The 26,854-nt window shown below is 35.6% G+C and overlaps 3 protein-coding genes across 3 annotated transcripts in view; 1 reads left to right on the plus strand and 2 right to left on the minus strand.

Moving 5' to 3' along the window:
* Window positions 1–26,854, plus strand: part of LOC145322681 (uncharacterized) — a 143,369-nt gene that overhangs the window by 58,281 nt on the left and 58,234 nt on the right. The gene's annotated exons all lie outside the window — the stretch shown is intronic.
* LOC145322539 (uncharacterized) lies at window positions 1,701–26,148 on the minus strand. The gene is made up of 12 exons (XM_080164676.1): window positions 26,128–26,148; window positions 25,804–25,811; window positions 25,588–25,670; window positions 24,948–25,169; window positions 24,549–24,696; window positions 23,384–23,576; window positions 21,302–21,470; window positions 5,493–5,764; window positions 4,659–4,989; window positions 3,561–4,115; window positions 3,001–3,158; window positions 1,701–2,512 (listed from the first exon to the last, which is right to left on the minus strand). Exons 1-12 carry the CDS (start codon window positions 26,146–26,148, stop codon window positions 2,420–2,422), a joined length of 2,253 nt encoding a protein of 750 aa, XP_080020802.1. The 3' UTR covers window positions 1,701–2,419.
* LOC145310994 (chromosome-associated kinesin KIF4A-like) overlaps window positions 26,105–26,854 on the minus strand; it is a 456,179-nt gene continuing 455,429 nt past the window's right edge. The window contains exon 8 of the mRNA XM_080150506.1: window positions 26,105–26,397. Coding sequence (XP_080006632.1) covers window positions 26,290–26,397 — 108 coding nt within the window. The 3' untranslated portion in view covers window positions 26,105–26,289. The remainder of the gene's footprint in view (window positions 26,398–26,854) is intronic.

Consider the following 26,854-nt stretch of genomic DNA (forward strand, 5'->3'; position numbering starts at 1 on the left):
AGAAATAATTACCTTAGTTTCTTTTGAAATTCGCATTACAGCTTCTACCAACAACGAAATTAATTCGAAAAAAAATCACGAAATCTTTACATGATTTTTAGCAATTAGGGGGGCAAAGCTTTCTAGTACAGACTACCTTTCATATTTGCCCTCCAAATATTATTATAGATTTATTTTGCTTCTTGGCAATACCTTATTCCTGCATTACTTTCTTATTGAAAACTACTGATTACAACATGAACATTAGACAGTTAGGGAGTTGAATCCATTTTTATAGAAGCAGAAATATAATCTATGATTATGGTTTGGACCCTCTAAAACTGTAATCTACCCTTCCACTTTCCCCTCTCTTGGTGAAGATATCTTCAACGCCGATACGATTTTTGAAATATAAGATTCCACTTTTGTCTCTCTTGTTGAAGATATCTTCACCAAGAGAGGCAAAAGTAGAATCTTAAATTTCAAAAATCGTATCGGCGTTGAAGATATCTTCACCAAGAGAGGGGAAAGTGGAATCTTACATTTCAAAAATCGTATCGGCGTTGAAGATATCTTCACCAAGAGAAGGGAAAGTAGAATCTTACATTCCAAAAATCGTATCGGCGTTGAAGATATCTTCACCAAGAGAGGGGAAAGTGGAAAGGTAGATTACAGTTTTAAGGGTCCAAACCATAATCATAGATTATATTTCTGCTTCTATAAAAATGGATTCAACTCCCTAACTGTTAGAATAGAATAAAATACTTTTGGCTGGCGAAAAATAGTCGTGGGTAAAATAGTTATCGTTAGACCATTTGTCCGTAAATTTTGCTTACATCATAAAAAACGGCAAAGCCTAGCCACAAAAATTATATGAAATAACCAAGTCTCAATAACACAACGCACAAAACGCTAAAGCAGGGATCTTAGGGGATAAGACAATGAACGATAAGTATACTTCCATACAATGATAACAACCTCTTCTGATTAAAACTATTGGTCGTAAGGTTTAGACACCTTTGGATTGACATGAACCAAACAAAAATCAATAAAAGTACCCAAAGTTTTTTAACTATCGAATAGGATAGCGTGGTTAAAAAACATGTTGATTCGAACTACAAAATAAAAAAAACAATATATAATATCATAAGCAACTCGTCTTTTACATATTTTATTAACAAATAATATTATTTCATATAATTATAGCAAATCAGGCACATTAAATGATGTTTTTTTAGTTCAAACTACTAGTACATATACTACATTAATACCTAAAGATTAAATCGTTTGAATAAATCTGAAAAAAAAAGAAATTTACAAAATAGAAAAATAAGAATGACATAAATAATTTTCAATTACTTTATTTTTAATTGCTTTATTTTAAATTAATACTTAGATTTTTTACTTGAATAGGAAAATTAGTTAGGTAGGTACTATTTTAACTAATTTTAGTTTTAAATTCTTGTAAAATTTAAATATAATTTTAAAGAAAACTACTGTTAATTTTGGATAGGAAGACTGTAAGCGTTTCAGTTACTTTTAAAACATAATTTTTACAGATCATTTTAGAAAAAAACTTCAAAAACACTAATTAAATTATTTAATATCATAAGCGTATGGATTGATTTTAAGGTACTGAAAAAATGTTAGAGGATTGTATCTAATAATAATAAAAATAATAATAATAATAGTCAAACATATTAACTTATTTTAATACTTTATTGTCTTTTATATAGTTTAAATACACAAAAATTTAACCATGATCCAAATTTTCCTTGTTTATATACACATCTAGGGGCTACACCCCCTAGAGGCCTCTGGGGGGTAATAAAGAAAGGGGGGATAGTCAGCACTCAATTTTAGTTTTCAAGAAAACTATTTGTGAATTTTTCAGGGGCAATTTGCTCTTATGGGAAATGGAGGTATCTTACTTTTATATTGTTTAGAAACAAATAGTTAGAGGAATTATAAAAACAAAATTCGAATAAATTTTAAAAATGCTCAAGTCATAGAATAATTCTTTTAAAAAACAGAGAAATCAAGTTTACAAAAATGTTGAAAAAAGAAAAGAAATAAGCTTCACTAGGTGTTGATCAAATGGCCCAAGATAGGAATAACACATGTAAAGATACATTATCTAAACAAAATGAAAAGAAGATTTTCCGAATTCACAGTTTCCATTAAAAACATCTATTAATGTTAATGCTAAAAATAAAGTACAAGAAAAGAGAGGGCACGAGCAATATGTAACAACCCACGAGGTGGAGACTCTGTGTCGACTTTCGATTAGGGCCAATAGCGTCGGAAATATAATCGCAGCCGAGTCACTACAAAATTTGCTAGCACACGAAAATTTGCCTTATTATTAATTACCAATTAAATTAAATATTTGATTACAAAAAAAAATAAAAATACATACAAAAAATCAATGTGATTATTTTCAATTCTCCTCTTCCTCCATAAAAATAATTTGATTTTGTTGACAAAATTTCTTGTAGAATCTTGGTCCCAGTCCGTTAATAGTTTCCAACTCCTAGGGAAAAAATGTATGAACAATTTTTTAAGGAATGTATAATAAGGTTGGAATCGACCTTCTCGAGCCATTCACTTTCAATGTAAAAGAAAAGAAAAAGGATTTTTTGGGTAGGGGTATATTTTCTGGTGACTATTTCTCTTGAACCCAGCTCCAAAATAGAACTATGCTATAAAGAAGAACCATATCAGTTCAGCAGATAGAGATATCTTAAGCTACAGAAAGACAGACTTACTTTTATATGAAATAAAATCTTTAATGTTTTTCTTTGTGTTACTAGAATAATGAAAGAAAAGTAATCAAAGAGTTAAAGGGACATTAAAGATAAATTAAAGTATACCTACTAAAAATAGCATTTAATTTTGTTCATTAGACTTAACTATAGCCTTTGATTGCAGCAATTTTGTTTTCCCAATAAATAACAAGTCAATTATTTAATCAAAATTTTGTGCGTTTGTCTAAAAGTGAAGCCACCCCTTTGTCCTTACCTGTAGAGACTTAATTCCGCCATTGACAGTTCTGTACCCATGGATGATTATGCTTGTCTTGGGACCAATAGCGGGCAGGCGACCCAACAGCTTGAGGTTGCCAGTATTTAGCAAGGTCAGGATGCTGGAATTGTGGGCCCGCTGTCTTTCAGGATCAACTAGAATATCAGATAGAAAATATAAGAAATATATAATTATTAACAATTATGTTGAGAAATAGCAGGTAGGTTCGATCAAAGTGCCTTGTAGGGTAAAGAACCCCTCCCCCCCTTTATTTTCAATTTATTTAAAAATAAAAGGGGGGGGGGGAGGAATTCAGGCAGGCACTTTAAGGGAAATATCGAGGTAGCGCAGTACTTGCATTGTCTGAATCTTAGTAAGAAAAAATATAATCTGTTTTATTTTTATGGAAGTGAAAAGTGAGTTATTTCTTACCTAAATAACCCAGTTTTACTAATATGAGTAACAACTATGAAAATTTTAGTAGATATAGCTTAATTAAAAGCTGAATGAAGTTCATAAATACTAGGTAATTATGTAGTTAATTTTTAAAGCCAAACCTGTAAATGCATTCTGATTGAGCAGTGGGTGTTGTATAGATGACGCCCCTCCTTGTGCTGTCAAGTTATTGCTTTGCACGTCACAAACATCATTTTCCTTGTTATCCTCATTTTTAGCACGACCAGATGGAGAGCCGTAGAAAATGCCTTGAGCTGCGGCTCTTTGCGGCCTGTCGGACATACGTCTGGCACGCAGGTTTTTTACTGCAGCCGTGTTGCGGATAAACTGCAGCGACTGTTCCAGTTCAGAGCCAAAGACAGATGTTCGTCGTGTTGACCGCCGCGATTTCTTGCGCTCGCCGGCAGGAACTGGCGGCTGCTGGGGTCCGCAAAATAACAAACCGCCGCCCAGCGGGCTGTCAGGATTGATTCCCAGCATTCGTTCCATTTCTTCGATTGTCGGAGATTGGTTTAGGTTCGAAGGATTCTGAAGTGATTGCACAGGTTTATTACTGGCACTTCGCGCAGTAGATGCTGGAGAATCATACTCAGGTATTTCTGGGATGGTTTCTGCGGTTGAATGGGATTTTTGTTGAGGGGGAGTTTTGGATTTTTCTAAATAAATATAAATAAGTTCAAGTAGATAGGTAATACATTTAGCATTTAAAACTTTTTGGAGATCAAAACAAAAGCATTACAAAATTAATAGGTTGAAAAGTTAAAAACTAAAGGTATGACTTTTTACTTCTACATCTATTATTTTATTTTTATGTTTAATTTGCCCCAACCACTATTAAATAGATAGTAGTTTAATCTTTTTTCTTTCACCCTCCCCCCTCTTTGAAGGCAAAGATCACAACCCCCCACCCCCACCCAATCTCTCCCACCTACACCACCAAGTGGAGAGATAAGAAAATATGAAAAAACGCAGCTTAAGATTCTTCCCAGTACCCGGTATAATATAATCCTAATTTTTTTTTAAAAAGCCTTTTAAAATATTGCTAGAATCTGGAATCTGTCAAAAAAAATAAAAATCTGGAATCCGCGGAGAATCCGTTTTATATTTGGCGGATTCTTGCAAGAATCCGAATCCGGTCCAAAAATTAGACGGATTGCCAACCCTAAATTTAAAAATGTTATGAATTCAAGTAAAAATACCTGTTTCTTCATTGTTTGTGACATCCTTTAATATTTCATCTCTTTCATCCAACTTTCCAATACAGCCGCCAGAAGGCCTTGACGTAACCGCATTTTCTTCTGCTCTCACTGCCAATACCGCCTTTCTTAGCGGCGTACGGCGGATGGGTGAACTTGTCATTCGTGGCGTGTTTTTGGCACGGCGCGGCGGCGTTATGTTGGCTGTTTTTGTTGGTGTTGAGTCGTCAGATTTTGGCGGAGTTTTTAGATTGTTGGAATTTTGGGGTTGGGATTTCTGTTGTTGCTGTTGATATTGGGCTATTCCTTCTTTTACACTCTTCTCAATTGTTTCCTAAATAAATTTGAAATTAAGCATTAAAACTATTTAACTAAGAGAGAGAGAGAGAGAGAGAGAGAGAGAGAGAGAGAGAGAGAGAGAGAGAGAGAGAGAGAGAGAGAGAGAGAGAGAGAGAGGGGGGGGGACAATGGGATGTTTATTATACTAGTCCCCATAGTTTTATATTAACATTTTCTTTTTCGTTAGCTTAAAAACTTTGGAAACTTTAGTGAATTTGATTGGTTGATTCTTTAAGTTGGGTGTTCAAATGTTTCAACCACTTATTTTTAACCTACAAAAGGGGAAATTTAGTGTGTCATCATTTTATACATTAATTTATCAGTCATTGTCTTATCCCTTTAGATCCCTGCGAATTACCTGATCTTTTTCACGGGCGGACAGAAATTTTCGTGAGACTAATATTTTGGAGGTCCCAAGGGCCATACAAATGACGTGAAAGCATTAAACAATAATTCTAAATTGGTAAAAAAGTTGAAACTATGTATAATATGACTTACCCTCATTTGTCTCATCATAGGACTCATAAGAGCTGACAAATCTGTCATATTCAAAATAGTCTTATTCTCCATCTGTGTCCCATCCATGCCAGAGAATCCCGCCATGCTGCCTAGCCCAGCCACGTGGCACTGCGCCATGAAAGATTCTGCACTGGTGGTGGTGGTGCACTGTCCTGCACCCCCCACAACGCCTAGTCCGGAGCGCATGAAAGATTCTTCTTGTGGATTCATCATGGATATATCATCCTCCGGCCCCTTGATCATTGATATACCTAAAACAAACATTTTTAAAATTGTACAAATTTTAATCTTGTAAATTATTAAGTATTAGTATTACCATATTAAAAACATTTCGTTTTTAACATTACCATTATCCACAACATGGCAAAATTATAAGGGTCTACACCTCCATAAAGCAGCAAGGGGAGGAGGGGGCGATAATAATTTAAATCTCCTTAAATTAAAGAGGGTGTGAAAAAAATTGTTACACGTCAATGACGTATGAGGGGATGTACGGACAGACCGGAATACGAGTATAGAGTAGCTTCGACGCAATAATATATCAGTAATTTAACACAGGTATTTCATAAAAAAATACAAGATTTATTATACATATAACTGGCAGAATAGGCAAATCAATAGGATGTTTATTTATTAGATATAGATTAATATTATATCAATGAAAAGCTTTGACGTCTCGTTTCTGTACAGGACAGAAACCACGTGCACAAATGGATAAGGAGCTAAGACTGTCGACAACCTAGACATATAGGTTTACAGTCTACCGAATGCAAGCAAGTGGTGAGATGTTCACACAAAGGCCTACATAAATCAACTAACTCCTGGATACAACAGGATGGGACATGGTGGCGGTTATCAGTGTAGGTCTGGCTCGGTTGGAGAAGTAGAGGAATGTGGACAGGGATAGAAATGTATAAACTTGAATGATGAAGGCAGGATGCCACACTTGCCTCCTCTTGAGTGAACAATAAATGTTCACTCACAATTGACCGGCGCGTCGGCTTCTGCGGGTGGCTGTTGTGGTCGCAGGTTCCTCAATTTCGGCCATAGCCTTGCACACGATGTCGACAGGATTAGGCTCCGAGGGAGTAGGAGCTTCTGGAGCCCCTGGAGCTCCAACTGCATTCTGAAGAGCCTGGATGCCTTCGCAAGGAGCCTGAGCCACTGGGCCCTCAGGGACGGCAGCAGCCTGTGAATTAGCTGGCAGATCGATCCCAGATGGGAAGAGCTCACTAATTTGAGCATCCAACTCTTGGTCACTGGTCTCGCCTTCTACAGGATCAAGGACCACAGGGTTGCCTTGCCTGTTGGTTGGTCTGTATTCGTCAGAATATTCTGACCCATAATGGGAGATCAAATCCGCGCCATCATCATCAGGTTGTGGTGCGCTCTCGGCGGGAAGAGGTGCTATGTTAGCCGAATTCTGCCCAGCAGGTACATTTACAATATTACATCGAGTATTAATATATTTAATAACTCTGTCAGAATTTTGGTCTAACAGTCTACTAGTGGACTCTATAACAGAGCACATGCGCGCTTTTAATTCGACGGTCGACACTTCTGAGACGGTGCGAATTTTTTCGCGCAATGTTTTGCGGTTCCGCAATAATTCGGCGGAAATTTCAATGAGACGTTTGCCATTGTGTATGTGTGCTTTCTCCATGGATGAGGAGTGGCTAGCGATTTTAGATTCCAGACTTCTCTGGAAAGGGAGGAGGGCTTCCTCCATAGCTTCTTTTACGGTGGAGGATAGGACTTGTTTCCATTCCTCAGCAGTCACCCAAAAAGCTTTAGGTTCATTTTTATTTTCTGCTAATGTTTCTTTCGTTTTAGGGGGTAATGGAGGCGGACGAATTTCCACCTTAGCCTTCTTGGCTGCTGGGCCGCCGCTGCCTGTTGGTGTTGGCGGTCGTTTTTTCCACAGCTTTTGGGGCTAGCTTTACGGCAACTACCTCTAATTCAGGTGAGATATTACGTTTTGGTGGCGATTCCACCCGATTTTTCTGCGGTTCCCCTCCCCTAGGTATCATATTTTGTTCCATTAAAGGCCTGACCCCAGGTCTGGCTTTATCGGAATATTCATTGGCTTCTAACTTTTTAGCCTGCCGCAAGTTTTCCTGCTGCTCAAGGAGCCCCGGGGGAACGGCTTTGCCAGCGACACGATAGACGTGTATAGCGCGGCTGACACATTAAAGGTCAGTAAGGTTCTCGGGGTTACGTTGCGGCTTTACTCGAGGCTGGATGGGGTACCTGTTTTCATCAGGCTCATAGTAGGCATCGTCCTGGCCCTGAGGATAGCCCTGATTGTCGTCATAATAATAGTCCTCTTCTGGGTAGAAGGGAGCCTCTTCATACCCACGACGGTATGAAGGGTGGCCAGCGCCATGGGAGTGGTGAAATCCTCTTTGAAAATTTCGCCTGGGATATCCTAAAATAATAATAAAAAAACTTAAAATTAAAGATCTTTAATTCCTTATACCGAATAAGGAAATATTTTTACAAAGACGACCTTTAGGGACGGCAACCTTATAGGTATATATATGTCTGATTCATGATCGTCCGTATTGGGGAAATTAGTTTTCCCCATTATTTGTAAAATCCCGTAATTCGTGTGTTTCACTCGTACCCCCTTCTTTGTACCCGTGAATCTTGGTGCAGGCTAATATATAGATGATAAAAGCGATGCATAGTAACGACCATATCCCTGTAAGGATGGCTGCCACTACTAACACCATATGGTACCAAGTGCTAGATAAGAAGTCGACCACTTTATGATACGTTTGAATGAACCAAGAGTCTGTAATTTTTACTTCAAAATTATTAGAATCCGCGGCCAACTGACTGAGGTATAATTCCTCGGCGCTTTCTGAGAAATTAGTTTTTTCTAGGCCTTGCCAAGAATGGTAAAGAAATAGGCTAATTGGTCTATCCATAAGATATTGGTTTGCATTTAATATTTGCATTCCCTGTCCTTGATTCCCAATAAATTTTCCTTGGTACAAATGTAGGAAGATGGGATTTTTGGAGCATTTGGTTGGTGTTAGGTGGGTGGTGTTGACCAATCTACGGGAAAACGGTGACACCCCCATAGTCTTATTATTAATCGAAACCGAAAAATGATCTACAAAACAGGGTAAATTTTCTCCCACAGAAACATTGATTTTAAGGTTATCGCACTGTATTACTAGGTCCAACTCGCCGAGTGCCCTGACTAATTTTTTGCGATGGGCCTGAATACTACTTTTAGACAGAAAATGGTTCTGTAAGCAGCGATTTTCTGGGACAATTAATTTACTATATTGTTGGTAAGAATAAAAAATCTCTAATGGTAGCATGTCGTCTTTTTCCTTAGCGTTTAAAAGTGGAAAATACGGTTTCACAGAATTTGTGAACCATACCATTAGATTATCAATATTTGTTTTGTAATAGGATAATTCGGGGATTAAATTTTTGAAATGCATTCTATCTTTGAGTTCTAGTGCTAGCGTAATTTGGGGATCGATCACTAGATATTTTTGGTCACCCTGTTCTCCTTCAAATATTAAAGATGTCTACCGTTCGCCAAGGAGAAGTGAATTTTTGTGAGTTATCAGATTTATCTTCCGAGATAATGCGGTCGTAACCCAATCTAAGATTGTGGTCTAAGCAATTGTTCCCCACCCAATGACTACCCAGGTAACAGCCCGCATTTGTTTGTAATAATTCGACAGGTTCAGCCTGGACCCCTATTTGTTTTTCCTCAAATGTCCCAGGGATAAAAATGCCATTAACGAATACGCCGTGTCCCTCGCAGGCGGGGTCGACGCCGTTAAGGAGGTCGTTGGGGTAAGAAAGCGTTCCGTTTCCAATAAAATGCGTGTATGACATTTGGTGTTCATACACTGAGGCGGATTTAATATTTTAGTATTGGACATGTCGTGGCAGTCTTCATAAGATACAAGACTCGGTATCTCCACCAGCGCTGGAGCCGCGAAGTGGACATGACTATACCTGCCACAGTACCAGTAATGTGTACTGGTTCGGAGGTGACAACGGATTCCAGGTATAATTTTTCTTTCAACCTTTTGAAGCAGGTGAAATCGTTTTTGTTTGGTATTAGTAATATTAAGAAAAGCAGCGCATTCAGAGATTTTCAGACGCGGGTTTTCGTTTGCTATGCATTGGGTCGCATCTATTTGTATTACTTCGGACGCATTTGATTTTGCCAAAATAATAAAAAGCCCCATGAATCCCAAAATAAAATTACCTCGAGCTCCTGGTGCTTTTGCCAAATGATGCTGCATTTTAGTTCTATTTTTATGCCTGGTGTTTTCTCTGAAATATGTTAATCCGTTAGTTTTCAATATATTTTTATTTTTATTATTATATCTATATACATAAATAATAGTATTAAAGTATAAAGCTATATACAGTTGTCAATTTCATTTTATATACATTTATTTTTTCCTTCTAATTGGGTTATGTAGTCCAATTTGGATGTGTATGCGGTTATCCCCCCCTTGTGACCTAGTCTTTCTTTCTTCTTCTAATATATATTTAGGTATTATGCTTTGTTTATTAACATTAATGACTTTTTCAGGGCTGGATTGTTTGGGTCGCTGCGCAAAGAATGATGCCTCGGATGGGACAGTTTCTTCTAAGAAACTATTTTCAGCCTGGATGTTAGGACCGGATGACCGATCTGTACCCGGCGGTTCCCAGTTTTTGGGCTGTGATTCAAATGGTGAGTTTTTTTCCACTATTTCCCCACCCCCTTCACAATCCACCTCCCCCTGGGGTACATCCTGATTAGGTTCAGGGTTTTCCTCGATAAATTCATCGTTATCGTTGTCTAGGTATGTAAAATCATCATTTTCTATGCCTTTATTATCGTTGATTTCGGTTAGTCCCGTATTATCTATTGTCAAGGTTATTTCCTCAGACGGGACAATTTCTTCAATAGGAAAGACGTTAAAAGAAAGTGTTTCCCCCAATAATTCTACTTTAGAGTCTATTTTTCGTATTTTATCCCGGCTAACAACTTGGTTAGTCTTAATTGGATTTGACCCAAAGGGGCTGAGTTCAAAAAGTGCCTCTGAGAATTTCTTGGTTATAATAAAAGGACCCCCATAGAAAGATTGTAATTTTTTGCTAATCCCTACCTTGACTAGATTAAAGAAGGCAAAACATACATCGTTAACGAAAATAGGGGACGAAGCCTTTCTTGATTTATTTTGAAAATCTAAATAGATTTTAGATTTTTTTGAAACTTGTGCAATAATTTCTTCCAAATTTTTTAGGTAGTCTAAGTAAGATCTGCAATCAATATCCTGCCTGTTCTGCAGGATTGGTGAGAAGAAATCGAGATTTAGAGTTGGTTGTCTGCCGAACATAAGGTAATATGGCGTATACCCCGTCCTTCTAGACGTACTTGCGTTAATTACAAAAGTTGTCAAAGCTAGTTTTCTTGCCCAGTCTTTACTTTCGAATCGGTCATCAGATCTTAATCCTGCATAAATGCTTTGGTTATGCCTTTCACATGGGTTACTATTAGGGTTTCTTGGAGGGATAAGTTTAGTTTCAATACCTAATTCATCCATAACTTTTCTAAAGACTTTCCCGGTGAAATTTGTTCCCCTGTCACTCCTTAGTGACCTAAATAAGCCGTAGGTGGGTACCACCTGTTCGAGAATTACTTTTACCGTGCTTTCCACGGTAGCGTCTTTGATAGGATGAGCGATTATGTACCTAGAGAATAAGTCCACTAGGATAAATATGTAGCGGACATGTTGTCCTTGGAAATAGTTAGGAGTTAGGGGACCGATAAGGTCTACCGATACTTGGCCAAAAATCTCGTGACTAATGGCTGAATGGGTAATGGGTTGTTTGTGTTTAGGTACCTGTCCTATTTTTCTTAGACAAGTAATACAGTTTTTGATGCGTGATTCTACAAATTTATTGATTCCTATAAGGAAAAATCTTTATTTATTTTGCGGATTGTTTCATTCACCCCCTTGTGGCCTACAATGTTATTATGTGCTAATTCGAAAACTTTATTGTATAATCCAATGGGTACGACGGGTCTTTCAATAAACGTTCCATTGCTGAGAGGTTGTCTAAATATCAGAAGTCCCTCCATAACATATAAATGTTCCATTAATTTAAAAAGGACCTCTTTCCGGCCGGTTAGTTCTGCTCTCTCAAAATTTGACAACTGCTTTTTTTCGAATATCCACCTGCGAATGTCAGATAATATTTGATCTTTTTGTGTTTCAGATTGCCAGACAGTGTGCACACTGACTTCAGATGCCGCATGTAACTCAAAGATCTGGTCTTGATAGGGACAATCCTGTTCATACGGATCCAAGGTAAATGGACTAGTGCATTTTTTGCAATCGGTTTCCTTATGTTCTTTGCATAAAAATTGCCCTCTAGACAAATTGTCAGCATTGCAGTGCTCCCTCCCCTTCCTATGAATTACTGTAAAGTCGAAACTTTGGATAAAGAATATCCAACGCAAAGTTACCCCATTTATTGTTCCTTTTTGCCATTTTTTGTAATGAACTAAGGAAATCGAATCTGTTCGGACAATGAAATTTCTAAACCTTAAGTAATGGAGGAAGGTTTTAAGAACAAATACTAAGCATGCTAACTCGCCTTTATAACTTGGATAATTTTTCTCTGCCCCGTTACATTTTTTGGAACAAATCCCAATAATTCTTTCTTCACCCCCTTGTTTTTGGCTGAGAATTTCAGCGAAATAACTCGTTGAAAAATCAACATCTACAATAAAGGGGTTTGGATTATCCCACTGGGGATAACCTTTACTTATAGAATTCGAAAACATATTTATAAAATTTTCCCAATCTTTTAATAAGGAATCGGTACATTAGATAATTTTGTCGTCTCTGTGTTTGTCAAGAGTACAAGAATTTTTCGCATAGGATGGGAAATAAGCCCTATAATAATTGGAGAAGCCCAGGAAACGCTGGAGTTCCTTGCCTGTCCTGGGCCTGCTCCAATTTTTAATTTGTTCTAAGTTTGCAGGGTTCATTTTAAGTCCTTGGGAACTGACTATGTGACCTAAATATGTACATTCGGATGTAAAAAATTTACATTTGGCTAGATTTAACTTAAGCTTTGCTATTTTTAGGACTCCAAAGAGCTTTCTGAGATGGTTCAAATGTTCAGCAACATTCTTCGAAAATATAATAAGATCATCAAGGTAAGAAATAATGAATTCGTACAAGCCAGGGATAAGGGTAAGGACTCTGTCCATCAGGTGGCAGAACACTGATGGTGCGTTACACAGTCCGAACGGCAGTTTCTTGAATAGATACTGCCGATTCAGGGCTGTGAACGCAGTTAAATGTTTACTTTCCTCAGAAATGGCTAGCGCATGGAAAGCGCTAGTCAAATCAAGAGTACTAAATACATTGCCTGTGCCTAGTTTTTCTAGGTTACTAGAAATTAAGGGAAGGGGCCAGTTAATTTTTCGCGTCACACTATTAAGCGCACGAAAATCTATTACAAACCTAAGTTTGCCTTCCCCCCCATCCGTTGGTTTTTTCTTCACAGCAAAGATTGGGGAGGACCACTCGCTGTAGCCCTCCTCAATGACGCCCCCCCTTAACCAATTTTCTATTTGCTCCTTTAATTTGGTTTCATACAACGGATTTAATTGAATGTTTCTGGCCTTAGTAGGTTTGGCTCCAGGGATTAAGTCTATTTTATACTGCAAGAGGTCGCAATTACCGATATCGGCATCATCGATTGAAAATATATCAAAATGATCAAGGCATAATTTTATTACCTTTTCTTTCATCCCTGGGTTGTTTTTAATTAAGTCACTATTTTCTAAGTCTAATTTTTCTTTAATGAATTTAATTCTTTTAAGAAGTGTAGTTCCTGATAATTCATTTATTTGATTAATATCTTTATTACAGGAATTCTGGGGATCTGGTTCGAATTCGAAACAATATCCAACTTTGACATTCTGCAGCAAGGTAATATTTTTCCCTGCTAGATTAACAAAATTTACCCAACATTCCCCTTTTTCATTTACATTGTAGATACCCTCCATGAGCATCAAGCCGTTATGGCTTGTCATTTTAGAATTATTTGGAGATATATACAGCTTCCCGTTTTTTTCGGCGGGTAGGTATTGTTATTACCGCTGTATTTCCCCCTGGTAAAAATGTTGTTTTCTTTGCTAGTTTTACGCATGTTTTATTTTGCTTTAATGTCCCAGTACCCCCCTTGTTACTCCAATTTATTCCCGGGATAAGGGAATTTTGTTCTGTTTGAACATTATTTGTGGGGATTAAGGGTATGTTTTTACTTTCTTCAACTATGTTAATTGTTGAATTTTCTATTGGAATTTGCTCTCCAGTGGGGAGCTCAAATGAAAACTTATCTAAGAGCAAATTAATACGGTTAATTTTGAGGAATTCGTAGCCTAAATTTATAATTTTAGACGTTGTTTCAGGGATGTAAAATGTTTCCTCAAATAATTTATCTGATCCATTAAAACTGAACTTTAAATGTACGTGTCCTACGATATTTACTGGTTTTAAATCTACAGACAGGGCGCTAAGATTGGCAGGGGTAAATGTGATTTTATTATCATCTAAGATTTCTTTAGAAATAAGGGACCTAAAATTATTTCCTGTATCCACGAGAGCGTGTTGCAGGAATTCCCCCCCCGTGGGGTTAAAAATTTTAATTTTGCACAGATGGGCATTATGAATTTTAATTATATTTTTAGGCAGGACCTAAGATGCATATTTTCCAAGATCCCAATCCCTGCGATTAAACAATGATAATCCTCAGACAGGGACTTCCTATGTTCCAGGTATAATTGTGTGTCAAATCTTTTTAAATCATGCAATGTTTTAACAATATGATTAATTGTTAAAATTATTTTATATAGCTTTCTGGGTTTCATTAAGTTTTATCAGCGCTACTATCTAGCTCAAGAAATTTCTTAAATAAGCATAAGAATGTTGAAAGTTCTAAAGAAACTATTAACTTTTGATACTGGTTTTCCTTTATATATACTACAATGTGGGATGATTAGTATAGAAACCTATCGGAATAAAATTGAACTAAGTTTGAATGGTTGAAATGCTACAAAGTAGCTTAAAAAATAAATGTTCAACTTGTTACTAACAAGAGATTTAAAACTGACTGATTTACTTTTTGATTTCTATCTGTATTTATACAGATTTATGATTTAATTAGGTTAGTATTTGAATCACAATTTTAAATGATATAATATTAGCGCTGTGTTACAGCTCAAAATAATTAAGATACGTCGAACACACTTGAGAGGATTTACCCTGACTGATTTATTTTCTGATTTTTTTAGTATTTATACTAAATTTGAATAAGTTTTTCTACCTATGGGGTAGAATATATATATATATATATATATATATATATATATATATATATATATTTGCTGTTTTAAATATAATTAGTGCTGAAGCCAGCCTCAAAAATAAGAAGTGGTTTGTGGTAACTGCTTTTTTTATTCTGCTAGTAATCCTAGCGGAAAATAATTTAACCAAAATGTTTAAGGTTTATTAATTACGTGTTAAGTAATTAAGTTTTTAATGTTTAAATGCTGCTTGAATGCAGCTCAAAAAATCAGAGAAGAAGAGCTTGCTGAAGGCCTTTCCATAAACTGATTTAAATCTGAATATTCATTCGTATTTATACAGATTTGCAGTAGACCCCCCCCCTCTTTTCTTTCCCTATGTATTGGCTATTATTTATCTATATGGACCGCGAGAGCATTCGAGGCGACATCTTTCGGATACATAATAAATTAGATATAGTTCTATTATTGTCACTATGCAAAATACAATAATATTAACCCATATGAATCCGTTATTATACATTATTGCTGAAATATTTCAGCCACAAAGAATCAGGGATCAAAAGCGAATTGTTACAACTCTCAGATCAGATTGATACTGAAATTTTATCTCAAAAATCATTGCTTATGTACATACAATTCGCTTAAGTTCCCCTAGCGATTAAAAATTGAACTAAAATGTTTTAGATCCTTGTAGTATACACATACAAACATATGATATTTACATATTAAATAGTACCATGCGATATTAAAACTAAAGAAAATTTACTAATTAGTTAATAAGTATTCACTTGTTGGCTTCTTTATTAAGACTATTAATTTTCCAAAATGGATGGAAAGTTTTAAATGCATGTGAAATGCTCCCCAGGTTACATCCCTCTTTCCCCCAGTTTCCTGTCTCGGCTAAGGTGGAACAGAGAAAAAAGGGGAAGGAATTTATTTTATGCATTGCTTAGTCATATTTAAAGTGATCGCGAATTTAATTTTTCAAAATGCATTTTCGTTTACCTTTTTTTATATTTTAAATAATTTTCAAAGAATTATGCCTTAAAAGTTCAGTTAAGTTAGAAAAAAATCAGTTTAAAATGCGGAGAGTGTTTCCACATGAAAATAATGTTAAAATCTGAGCATCAATTAAACTAAGAGAAAATAAGTTATTTCTTCGCTTGCAGATAAAAACAAAAAAATTGATACTTAGAAAATATTTTTGTAATATATCTCTTTTAATATTTATCTTTGAACTTTCTCTAAAATGTAATGAAAAAGTTTGGTTTATTTTAAAAAATCATTAACCAAATACCGCTTTGTTTATGCAGGTATAGTGACAAAAGAAAAATTGATTAAATCTGTAGAAAGCATGATATTTAAGAATTAAAATGTTTAAATAGAATAAACAAATATCATTTGCTGCTCATATTCAGCATAAAATATAGCAGTCTTTCTATAGTATTTACATAAAAAAAAGCATTTTATCATCGTAAAATAATCTTGTAATGTGTCGAATTTAATTATATATCTGTCATTATACACACACACACACTCATTCACTTACCTTGGGCATTCATGTTTCCCTTTTCCATTCTCCGTCCCCCTCCTTATCTTTTGTGGTACAAATGGTACCAACGGATTTTGTTAAGTTGAAGTATAGAAACCAAACATTACTAAATATTGTAAAAGTCGCAGTCCCTTCAGTGTATTTTAAGTTGTAAGTTTGGACCAGTACGGGAAAATTTCAATAGCTATAAAAAGTAAATAATTTTATTCCCATAACTGAAAAAACATGTTATTTTATTTCAATTTTTGTATAGGTTTATTGGTAACTGACTTGATTTATTACCTCAGGAACCATCTTTACATTGTGTTTAGGATTAAGATAAAAGCCTTGCTTTAATTAATGTACATCCATGAATAACAGATTAATATTAAAAGAATATAATTTGTGTTGTCTCTTTATCTTATTCCATGTTTTGAAGTATTAAACAATCAAGTTCTGTGGAGTCCTATGTATGTTTGTGTGTGTGTGTATTTGATTTAACCTGGCTGTGCTGTACTCAGAAAACGCTTATAGCAAATTAATTCATGTTTCAAAGATTGTTTCTTTTAAATATCTTTTATAGATTTTAGTTAATTAATCAAATATAATCTAAGCAAGAATTTTACCCCAAAATAAAAAAACCATAATAGCTAAAATCTTTCTCAATCTATAGTAAAATCCCCCAATTATGTGGGGGCCTAATCGTATTTTTAGCTCTGCAGTATGTTGAAGCTTTTTTAGCAAGTAGTAAATATTGAGATAGGATGAGGGTGCTATGTTACACAATCGACAACTATAAATCAGCTGACCTTATACCCATATTTGGTAATATCTTTTCGATTTTCGGTAAATATCATTTAATCTCCCCGTAAAAAGAAATTACAAACTTTTTTGGTTAGTTTAATATGTATGTAACAAAAGAATTTATTTTACTCTAAATTTGCAAGTAAACTTCAACAAAAAGATTGTTATTTGTCGATTTTGATAGGTTTCAAGATATGTATAATAAAACTCAAAATACAACGATGTTTTCAAGGGAATAAATTCGTTTTTTTAAAGTTTGATTTATTTTTAAATGGGAAGTATTTAAGACTTAATTCTCAAAAAAGTACTCTTAAAAAACATTAATCAGTGACATATATCAACTTTTTCCCAGCTTCGTGAACACTTTAATAATAATAATTTGTTTTATTTTCCCGCGCCAAAACATTGCCTGGTAAGGGATATTTAATATTAAGGAATTTGCAAGCTAAGCTTGACATGGGATATTTTGTTTATCTTTTTGTATCAAAATATGAAACTCATTCAGCTAATTTTATATTTCTAGGATAGGGACAATTAATATCGCAAGGTTTATACCCATTCCTTTTTACATATAATGGACATGATTTTTAACAAGCGCTTGCATCTGTTTTTCTATTTCAGATTCATCGCTGACCTCCTGGTCCGTCTGGTTGATGGTTTTACGCGCATACTGTTCAGGTATTCTATTGCTATTACCCGAAGCTTTTCTAGGTGGGGTAAATTTATTTTGTGTTTTCCCAAAGCGGGAATCGGGATGCGGGGGCTCTCCAGCCTTCTTTTTGTTACAACTCTGTACTACGTGACCAGGGATATTACAATGCCAACATTTAATATTTTTACTTCTCCCATTAAAGGCTCCTATGACGCACTTGATTTGATCCCAAGCGATAGGGTCATCCTCATGATCTACCCAAGAAGGAACCTCATCAGGTTCATCGGATAAGTTTTCCTTATACACTGCCGTGTTAGTGGGGGTATTATCTTCAATAATGCTGATTATGGGTTGTTTTTTCGTTTCCGCAGAATTTTTGGGTAGGAACATTTCCATGGCTTGGGAATAGCAAGCCGAGAGATTTTCCTTGCTAATGTGACCAGACCCGTCCCAGTTAACGTATCTCTGTCTGAGGGTAATAAGTTTGTTTAGGTAAGCGTTGTAGTCGTCCAAAAATTGCATACTTTCGACATAATTTGCCATATCCATGGCAAGGTTTGAGTACAAAAGATTTTTGCTAACGTTAAGATAAAATTCTTTCCACTTCTTTTTGGGTATTATGCCAGGGTTCATGAGTTAGAATACCTTAAGTTTATTTTCAAAGAAGGTGTCAAGGGGTTGATTAGTCTCCTGTTTTAGGTTATAGAAGTACTGCAAGGCTACTTCCGGTTCCGAGAAAGGAGTGACCAGCCTTCTGATCATCAGATAAAGCCTGATTTCTCTCAGGTGTAATTAAATCCCCTAGTCGTTCCCCTCTAGAGTCATAGATTCGCTGGTATAAAATATCCTTGAAAAGGATTGGGTCACAGATTCTGTATGTTTTTGCAACCCTCCATAAATTAGCGAAGAAATTGTCAAAATCGGCTCTGCCGTCCCACTTAGGGGCGTCCCTCGCAAAATCGGAATCCCACTTTTGTCCCTTAATAAAGCATTCTTTAATAAAATCATCGTCGGCAACACTGGTTGCTGCCGTCCCGGGTGTGCTTCTTGTAGAGGGTCTTGGTGCTACATTGGGTGCAGACCTACGGAGAGGCTCTAACGACTTAATCCTATCAGGGATAAAGGGAAACTTTTCTAATAAAGTTTTTTCATATTCTGTTAGGGAAGTTTCCCTTACATTCATCCAATTGTCATTATCTGCTGGACCTACAAAGCCTACAATTGAATAAGCCATACAACCTGGGGCTGTAATTCTATCCTTGGCGACCCATTCGGTCATGCTTACCTTTTGTTGGACGATAATCGGTCATAAAAAGTGGCATTAATTGAATCGTCACCTATGGCGTTAAAATGGGTCATGTTGAGGCTTTCATTTAACGTTTTTTCCGCAAACAATGGGCCTAAATTTCCGTCCGCTGGGAGTTTTGATACTCTACGTTTTAGATCTATGATATCGGTATCGGCTAATAATCTGCGGTGTGCTTCCGTTTCCTTAAACCCTGCCCATTTCATTTCCATTTCAAGCTTCATAATATCGGATTCTTGTTTTATCATATCTCTATAATGTGCCGAATATTTGTTTAGAGAAACGTTTAGCGTTTCCCGTATAAATTCTTTAATTTTTTCAGGGGAAAGTGGGTCTGGCTGAGGCTGAGTGTTATTAGTGGCGTCCGGAGGAGGCGGAGGAGGCAGAGTTTTAGTTTTATCACCATCCCCCTTTTTGGCTTCCGAATTACCGGTCATAGTGATGGAGCTGTAGTGTTCGTTAACACTGTTTGTCTACCACGAACTTTTTTAAGAACTTGGGAGTATTCCTTTTCTTCCTGTTTAGGGAGAAAATATGAGAATATGTGAAACTAATACTAGTGTGAAAAAAGGCGGGTTCCTTTTTATCTTTATTTGGCAGTTTGCCACGAAATAATTATTAGCAATATTCTGTAACAAATTGTTACTGTAAACTGTTTCCGTGAATAAACTTAGTTTATCTATTCGGAAAATATTTATTTCACTTTGCAATCGAAGCTACTTAACAATTTGGCTTTGTCTGTACGTTAATAATTACCTTTACCTTCCCCCCTCAAAAATGAGTGGTAGACAGGACTGCGCCAAAATGACGTATGAGGGGATGTACGGACAGACCGGAATACGAGTATAGAGTAGTTTCGACGCAATAATATATCAGTAATTTAACACAGGTATTTCATAAAAAAATACAAGATTTATTATACATATAACTGGCAGAATAGGCAAATCAATAGGATGTTTATTTATTAGATATAGATTAATATTATATCAATGAAAAGCTTTGACGTCTCGTTTCTGTACAGGACAGAAACCACGTGCACAAATGGATAAGGAGCTAAGACTGTCGACAACCTAGACATATAGGTTTACAGTCTACCGAATGCAAGCAAGTGGTGAGATGTTCACACAAAGGCCTACATAAATCAACTAACTCCTGGATACAACAGGATGGGACATGGTGGCGGTTATCAGTGTAGGTCTGGCTCGGTTGGAGAAGTAGAGGAATGTGGACAGGGATAGAAATGTATAAACTTGAATGATGAAGGCAGGATGCCACATCAACTTACCAGCTTTTTTGACTTTTGATAATGTTGATTTTGTAAAAAGATGAACAATAAAATTACAACCCGGCCCTTGTTGTCTGTTTTACTCCCAACTAGATTTTAGTTTAAGGGTGGTGTCATATAACCACGCACCCTTCTAGCAAATAATAAGCACGCCACTGATTTGAGGTAAGGGACTATTACTATTTAAAATCGTTCATATTAAGAGTTTTATTTAAAACTCCTTACAAGATCATAGTTAAGTTGCTATCATGGAACTCATTTTGTTCATCCAGGGGGAGGGGAGGGGATGGGGTAAAGGGGATGGATGAAAGATCGTTTTTTAGCCCGCTGCGAATTTCACTTTATTAGAGAACATGAAAATCTGGTGTAACATTCAAGTAATAGATCCATTAAAACTAGAGATGGCAATCCGGATCCGGGATCCAGAATCCGCCCAATTTTTGGGCAAATTTTGAATCCGGATCCGGAATCCGTTTTTTAATAGCGGATTCCGGATTCTTAATTTGTAGGCTAAAATTACAAATACAAATACAAATAAGAGTTTTTTTTCAGACAAAACTTATTTAAAATGTGGCAGACATATACCTAAAAAGTATTTTATTGTTTCTTAACTACAGGTATAATGGTAGCTAGCATCCAAAGTTGCGTTTTTTGTAAGTATTTATTTTCATTTCACAGCTTTTCATGCTTCATTTATTTTTTTTTAAAAAGCCTTTTAAATACTGCTAGAATCCGGAATCCGAATCCGGAATCCGCCACTTTTTTGACGGATTCTTTTAAGAATCCGGAATCCGAATCCGGCCCATAAATTCGACGGATTGTCATCACTAATTACAAAAGTTTTACCTGAAATATTTGACAAGGTGGGGGATTCCGGCTCTTCCTCCATCATCTTGGACATGGCAGAAGTCATGTTGGCTGGATACCTGGACATCGTGGAGGTCACGCCGGCTGGAAATCTCTTCTCTGGGGCGGTCAGGTTCAACTGACGCTTATACCCAGCAGGATTATGCTTCTAAATAAAAAGTAAAATGTATAAAAAGGAAAAAAAATTAAATAAAAGTAATGGGACATATGTCTGTCTGTCTGTAGCTTATATCTTGCTAAGAGTGGAACTGATATGGTTCTCCTTTAGAGTGAAACTTCTTATAGGCCCTTATAACTTTTTTGGGGCAGACAGACATCGCCCCCAAAAAATAATTCCCACAAATTTTGGTGTAAGAACTAATCTTAATTCTACAATCATATGTTTTCAGAATATAGCCTAAAAGATATGTACAATGCTTACCCTAAAAGCACAATTTGAACCAAGTATTTTCAAGATTTTTAGAAACATAAATATTACTTTTAAAAAAACCTTATGTACTTAGTTATATTTTCTAATAATTATACAGGAAAAAATATTAATATTATATGTAGTTCAAATTTTTGCCGCTAGATGGTTCTAATTTTTCATTTATGTTGCAATAAGAATAAGTGTGTTTTAATCCAAAGGTGCAGAAATAGGCTTTCCTATGGTATCTCTATGTATCTTAATGATCACATATTAATATATTTCTACAAAATTGATAACTTTGTTCAGAATAAGACATATTCTTTCTAATGTATGACCCCACAAAAACCAAACGTATATGCAGTTACACGTTGCACCACGTGTAAGACACGTAATGTTTATGAACGTTGTGACGGTTGTTAGACCCACAACTAATCAAAACTGGACAATACTCAATTACTAATGGCTGATAAACTTATGTGTTTCACCACCAATGATGATGCACACAATCACATTTTCTGTAGATAATAATTAGTGGTTAATACGTTTGAACACTCAACTTAATGAATCAGCCAATCAAAATTCAATAATAGAATAAATAGCCCCAAAAGTTGTTAGCCAACCAATAAGAAAACGTTATAATAAAACTTTGGGGATTAATGTAATAAAAATCCCATTGTCCCCATTCCTTACTGACAATAATACAAACTAAATTAGAGTCAGTAAAGATCTAGAAAACGGCTAATATCAGTCCAATTATCATTGAAATATAAAAGGGGGGGGGGGGAGATAGAGGAAATCAAGTGGAATAGTTTATTTTTGTCCAAAGCTTAAGATTCTATTAACTACTGTATTATGGACGTAATAGCGGCTTCGCCCCTAGCCTCTAGGGGCTTTGCCCCAAGAGGTTTGATCAAACCAATTTTTTGTACTTTAGTTAAAAAAAAAAAATTTGAGGGGGGGGGGGTTAAATTTTTTTTTTGGGGGTGGGTTAGTCGACCCCACTATTTTAATTTTAGTTTTAAAAAGAAAATTTTTTTTTTTTTTTTTTTTGGGGGGGGGTACTTTTCATTTTTGGGGGGTTGGAGGTGTCCCACCCCCCAAGAAAATAATTACAAACCTTCCCGGGACCTTTGAGAAGCTACCCGATCGGTTCAGCGGTTAGCGAGATCCTTCGCTACAAACAAACAAACAGACAAACAAACACACAAACAGACAGACATCGTTCTACTTTGTATTATAGATAGCGGACAAATGGCTATTTTTATGCCCCCTTTCAACCTCTTTAAATTCAGTGTATGCTAGAGGTGCAACCGCTAGTCCTATTAAAATTAAATGTTTCCCTAAGAGAAGAAAAATCTTTGTAGGAGTGAATTTATCGCATCGTATCGTAGATAGCTTTACGCAGATATTAATATTAAAAAATATAAGATTGAAACCAGTTTTGTTAAACCCGAGGGGCCGAAGGTAAACTGTCTGCAATATGACGCTATACATGATTTTTCAGTATAGCTGAGATCCGGTTCTAATCTACCGGATATTAATCGGTTTTTGAAGTTGTACTGGAAAATATTTTATATAAGCGGCGGATGGTTGGACGTTATGACAATCCCTGATTATAGGGCAACAGCGACACTATAATACAAAGTCTTTACCTTAGTTTTAGAAGGTGTTGGGGTGTGAATCGTATGATTAAATCTTGGCCGGGGGGTTGTCACGTCATCAACCCGCATTTTCTTTGATGTGGAGCCCCCTTGGGGCAGCATAAACGCGGGAACTGGCTTGGAGACTAATTCTTTGGCGCGGTTGGCGAACCTCAGCGTGTTCAGGGTCTCATATAAGTCAGACCTAAATAAAAAAGTCCATAAGAAAAACCCAGGGATCTTAAGGGATAAGACACTGGACGAAAATTTTATTTACAAAATCATCCCTTCTGAAGATTAAAAATATTGGTTGAAAGATTTGGACACTGCTAAAATAAATAATAATCAAGATTTAATAATAGTTCCTATAAAGTTTTCAAACGAATGTGTACAGTCAAATGCTGCTAAAATTAATTTTCTTAATAAATGATGGTAACTAAATAAAAACATTTAATTGTTTTGATAAAATCATTTGTTTTCTAATTGATTATTCTATTTAAATAACTACAGTTTAATTATGTTTCAAATATTATTTGTTTTTATGTTCAATTATATAAATGTACAGTAAAACTGTGTTTGTTATAGACTATTTTGTAATTATTTTCACAATTTAAAAAAAAGTGTTTTGCCCAAGAGAGGTTTAAGGCTATTTGTTTGTAATGATTATGATAATCCCCCAGTAGGTGAGATACTTTCTTAGATAAAGATGACAATAGTTATACAAGCGAAGCTGACCAATCCAGACAGACAAACGAACCTCCAATATCTAGCTACGCTGCAGTAGACTGAACAGGATGTTCGCCGAAATATATTTAAAGACAGTGAATTTTTAAGAAATGAGTAAAAAATAAATTTAAATATGTCGTAACAATGAATACATTTAGATTTTCATTTATGTGTGATTAAAACCCCGACTTTCTTAATTTAATTGTTTTCTGCACTAGCGATTTGAATAAAATTTGTTTGTACTATTAGCTGTGTTTTTAACTTCAGTGCTTTACTTTATCGAGAGTTTGTTTGTATGTCTTTAAGGCATAATGGTTGGTTGCATTACAGATTTTTCTTTTTTATTTAAACATATTAAACACAAGGCAAATGATCTGAATAATGCCCTTTGGTGATAACATGAAATCAAAGGAGAATCCCACCCCAATTAAGTAGTAGGTAATAAATGTACCTGGCAGGACTTATACAGGCAATCATGGAGATATGCGAGGTGACAGCCAGGGATTCCTTCAACACTTTGGTCAGCACTGAGTCACGGTAAGGAATATGGGCTTTTCTTTCAGCCAGGGCTCGAACCACGTTACCCAGGCTCAGCAGACCTTAATAAGAAAACAATAATAGCGATTCTTTGCTGCAAGAGGTTTTAAGAGTCACACACCCCACACATTTATTTATATTTTTTTTAAATGGGGGCGGGGCTGATTTTTTGGGTGGTTCTTGTTAGTGTCGCAAGTCTCACGCCCAATAGCTCAAAACCTTCACTGAAAATTATGGAACGGTTTATGAGATCTTTACGGACATACAAAACATAAATAGACAGACAGACATCCTGTTACATCAAAAGGATTACCTTTGTTGATGCTAATACCCTGAGTTCTAATCCCCTGGATAGCATCCATACTGCCAACAGCCTCAGAACCTGCCAGATCCACAAGGTTCAGCTTCCTGTTAATAGTTCTGTCCTCCAGGTTGCCAGCTGTACCATCCAGGTTACAACTCTTGTTGACAGGTGTCCCACTTTCAAGGATACTTGTAGTCACTGTTTCATCTTCATTTTCTTTGTCGTCCTTTTCTAAAAATACAGGGTCTTTTAAAAAAATGTTAAGCAAACCATTATTCTAATACTAATTGAGGCCTATTAAAAGCTAACAAAAGCCCCGAGATTAATAGAAGAATTAATGTTTTTTTTTTTTCAATTTACAACCACAAAAATTCTGCCTTACATAGGTAGCTTTGTATGAAATAAATGTGCATGAAGATTTAAGATCCCCCCTTCCCCATATAAAATTTTAGTTTTTGATAGTGGGGCTGGGATGGAGCATTATACTTATTCCTCAACAATATTGTTTTAGAGTGTACAAATTTTTTTTTCTTGTGTACAATTCCAAAAAATTGCTTGATTCGTAAAAAAAATTTTCCACGCAACTTGAACATTCTAGTAGGACAAAACTTTAAAGGTAAACCAATATTTCATATTCATCATATCAAACCTGATTGTGCGTCTTGCAAAACTTTGTTTATTTCCTCGGGGCTAGCCTCTGATATTATGGTCAGGGTAAATACAGCATGAGACCTTTACAGTTTAACCATTAGTTAAGATATTAAAACCTCAATTAACTTTTCTTTAGGTAGATTGCAGAAGTGAAGAGACAGAAATTTTTTAATTGAGAAAGTGCATTTTTGAATAAGAGAAATTTAAAAATAACTCATTGACCTTTTAAAGACATTTTTAAATTGCTTGCTGATCAAAATCACTAATATCAGGATGTTAGTTTGTCAATAGCTTCAGATCTCGCTAAGTGGTTCTCCTTATCAGTGAAGCTTTTTGTAAGTCCAGGGAAGGTTTATAACTATTTTAAGAGAAAGTAAATACAAGATAAATCGCAACTGGAAATATATTTGTTTTTCTTTTTAAAACTAAAATTGAAATATTCTTTCTTAAGTGACCTGTAGGGACGCAGCCGCTAGTATTCTACAAAAGGAGATAAATTAAGTTTTTTTTTATTTTAGCTTAAGATATATATAACTACTAAAGCGATTGGGTTCTCCATTTTAGGAAAGCTTTACATAGGTCCTGGGAGGGTTTTAGGCTATTTTTCTGCTAATCACCTACCCCCCGAAAACTCAGAAGGGGCACAGATGCTAGGGTCGCAGTCGCTACTATTATTAAAAGAAAGATATTAAATTTGAAATTAATGGTTAGAATTCCTTGAAGAGGCTTGATTATTACAAGTTGATTCTGTTGTCCTCAGCTGAGTTCCTTGGTTCAACAACTGCATGGCCTCCTCCATGCTACCAGCCTAAACAAGACTATCATGATGCTGTGTCTAGATATTTCCTGTATGGCATCGAAACCGATTAAAATCAGCTGGTTTAGAATAGGTTCTGAGCCATAACAATTTTCCACAAATAATAAAAGTATGTAAAAGTATAAAACTGAAAAATAATATCAATAATATTTCATTTTACTGTACGCGGAAAGCTGTCTTAAATACGATGCAAAATATTTTTATTATAAAGTTACTATACGTTAGTTATCTGAATCCAAGGATACATTTAAATTTTCAATGTCTTTTCTTTGGTTTACTTACAAGTATTTAATAATTGCCTTGCTAAAAAAATCTATCTTTGCAATCAGTATTTTTTTCTATATTTAATTTTGTTCTTGTTTAAAAATGTTCTTACAAATTAAAGTTAAAGCGCAGAGCCAAATGTATATAATTTTACGCAACATTCACTGAATTACGAAATAGCTTT

This window comes from Acartia tonsa, chromosome 1, assembly GCF_053477335.1.
Source record: "Acartia tonsa isolate MP-2025a chromosome 1, ASM5347733v1, whole genome shotgun sequence".
Lineage (NCBI taxonomy): Eukaryota > Metazoa > Arthropoda > Copepoda > Calanoida > Acartiidae > Acartia > Acartia tonsa.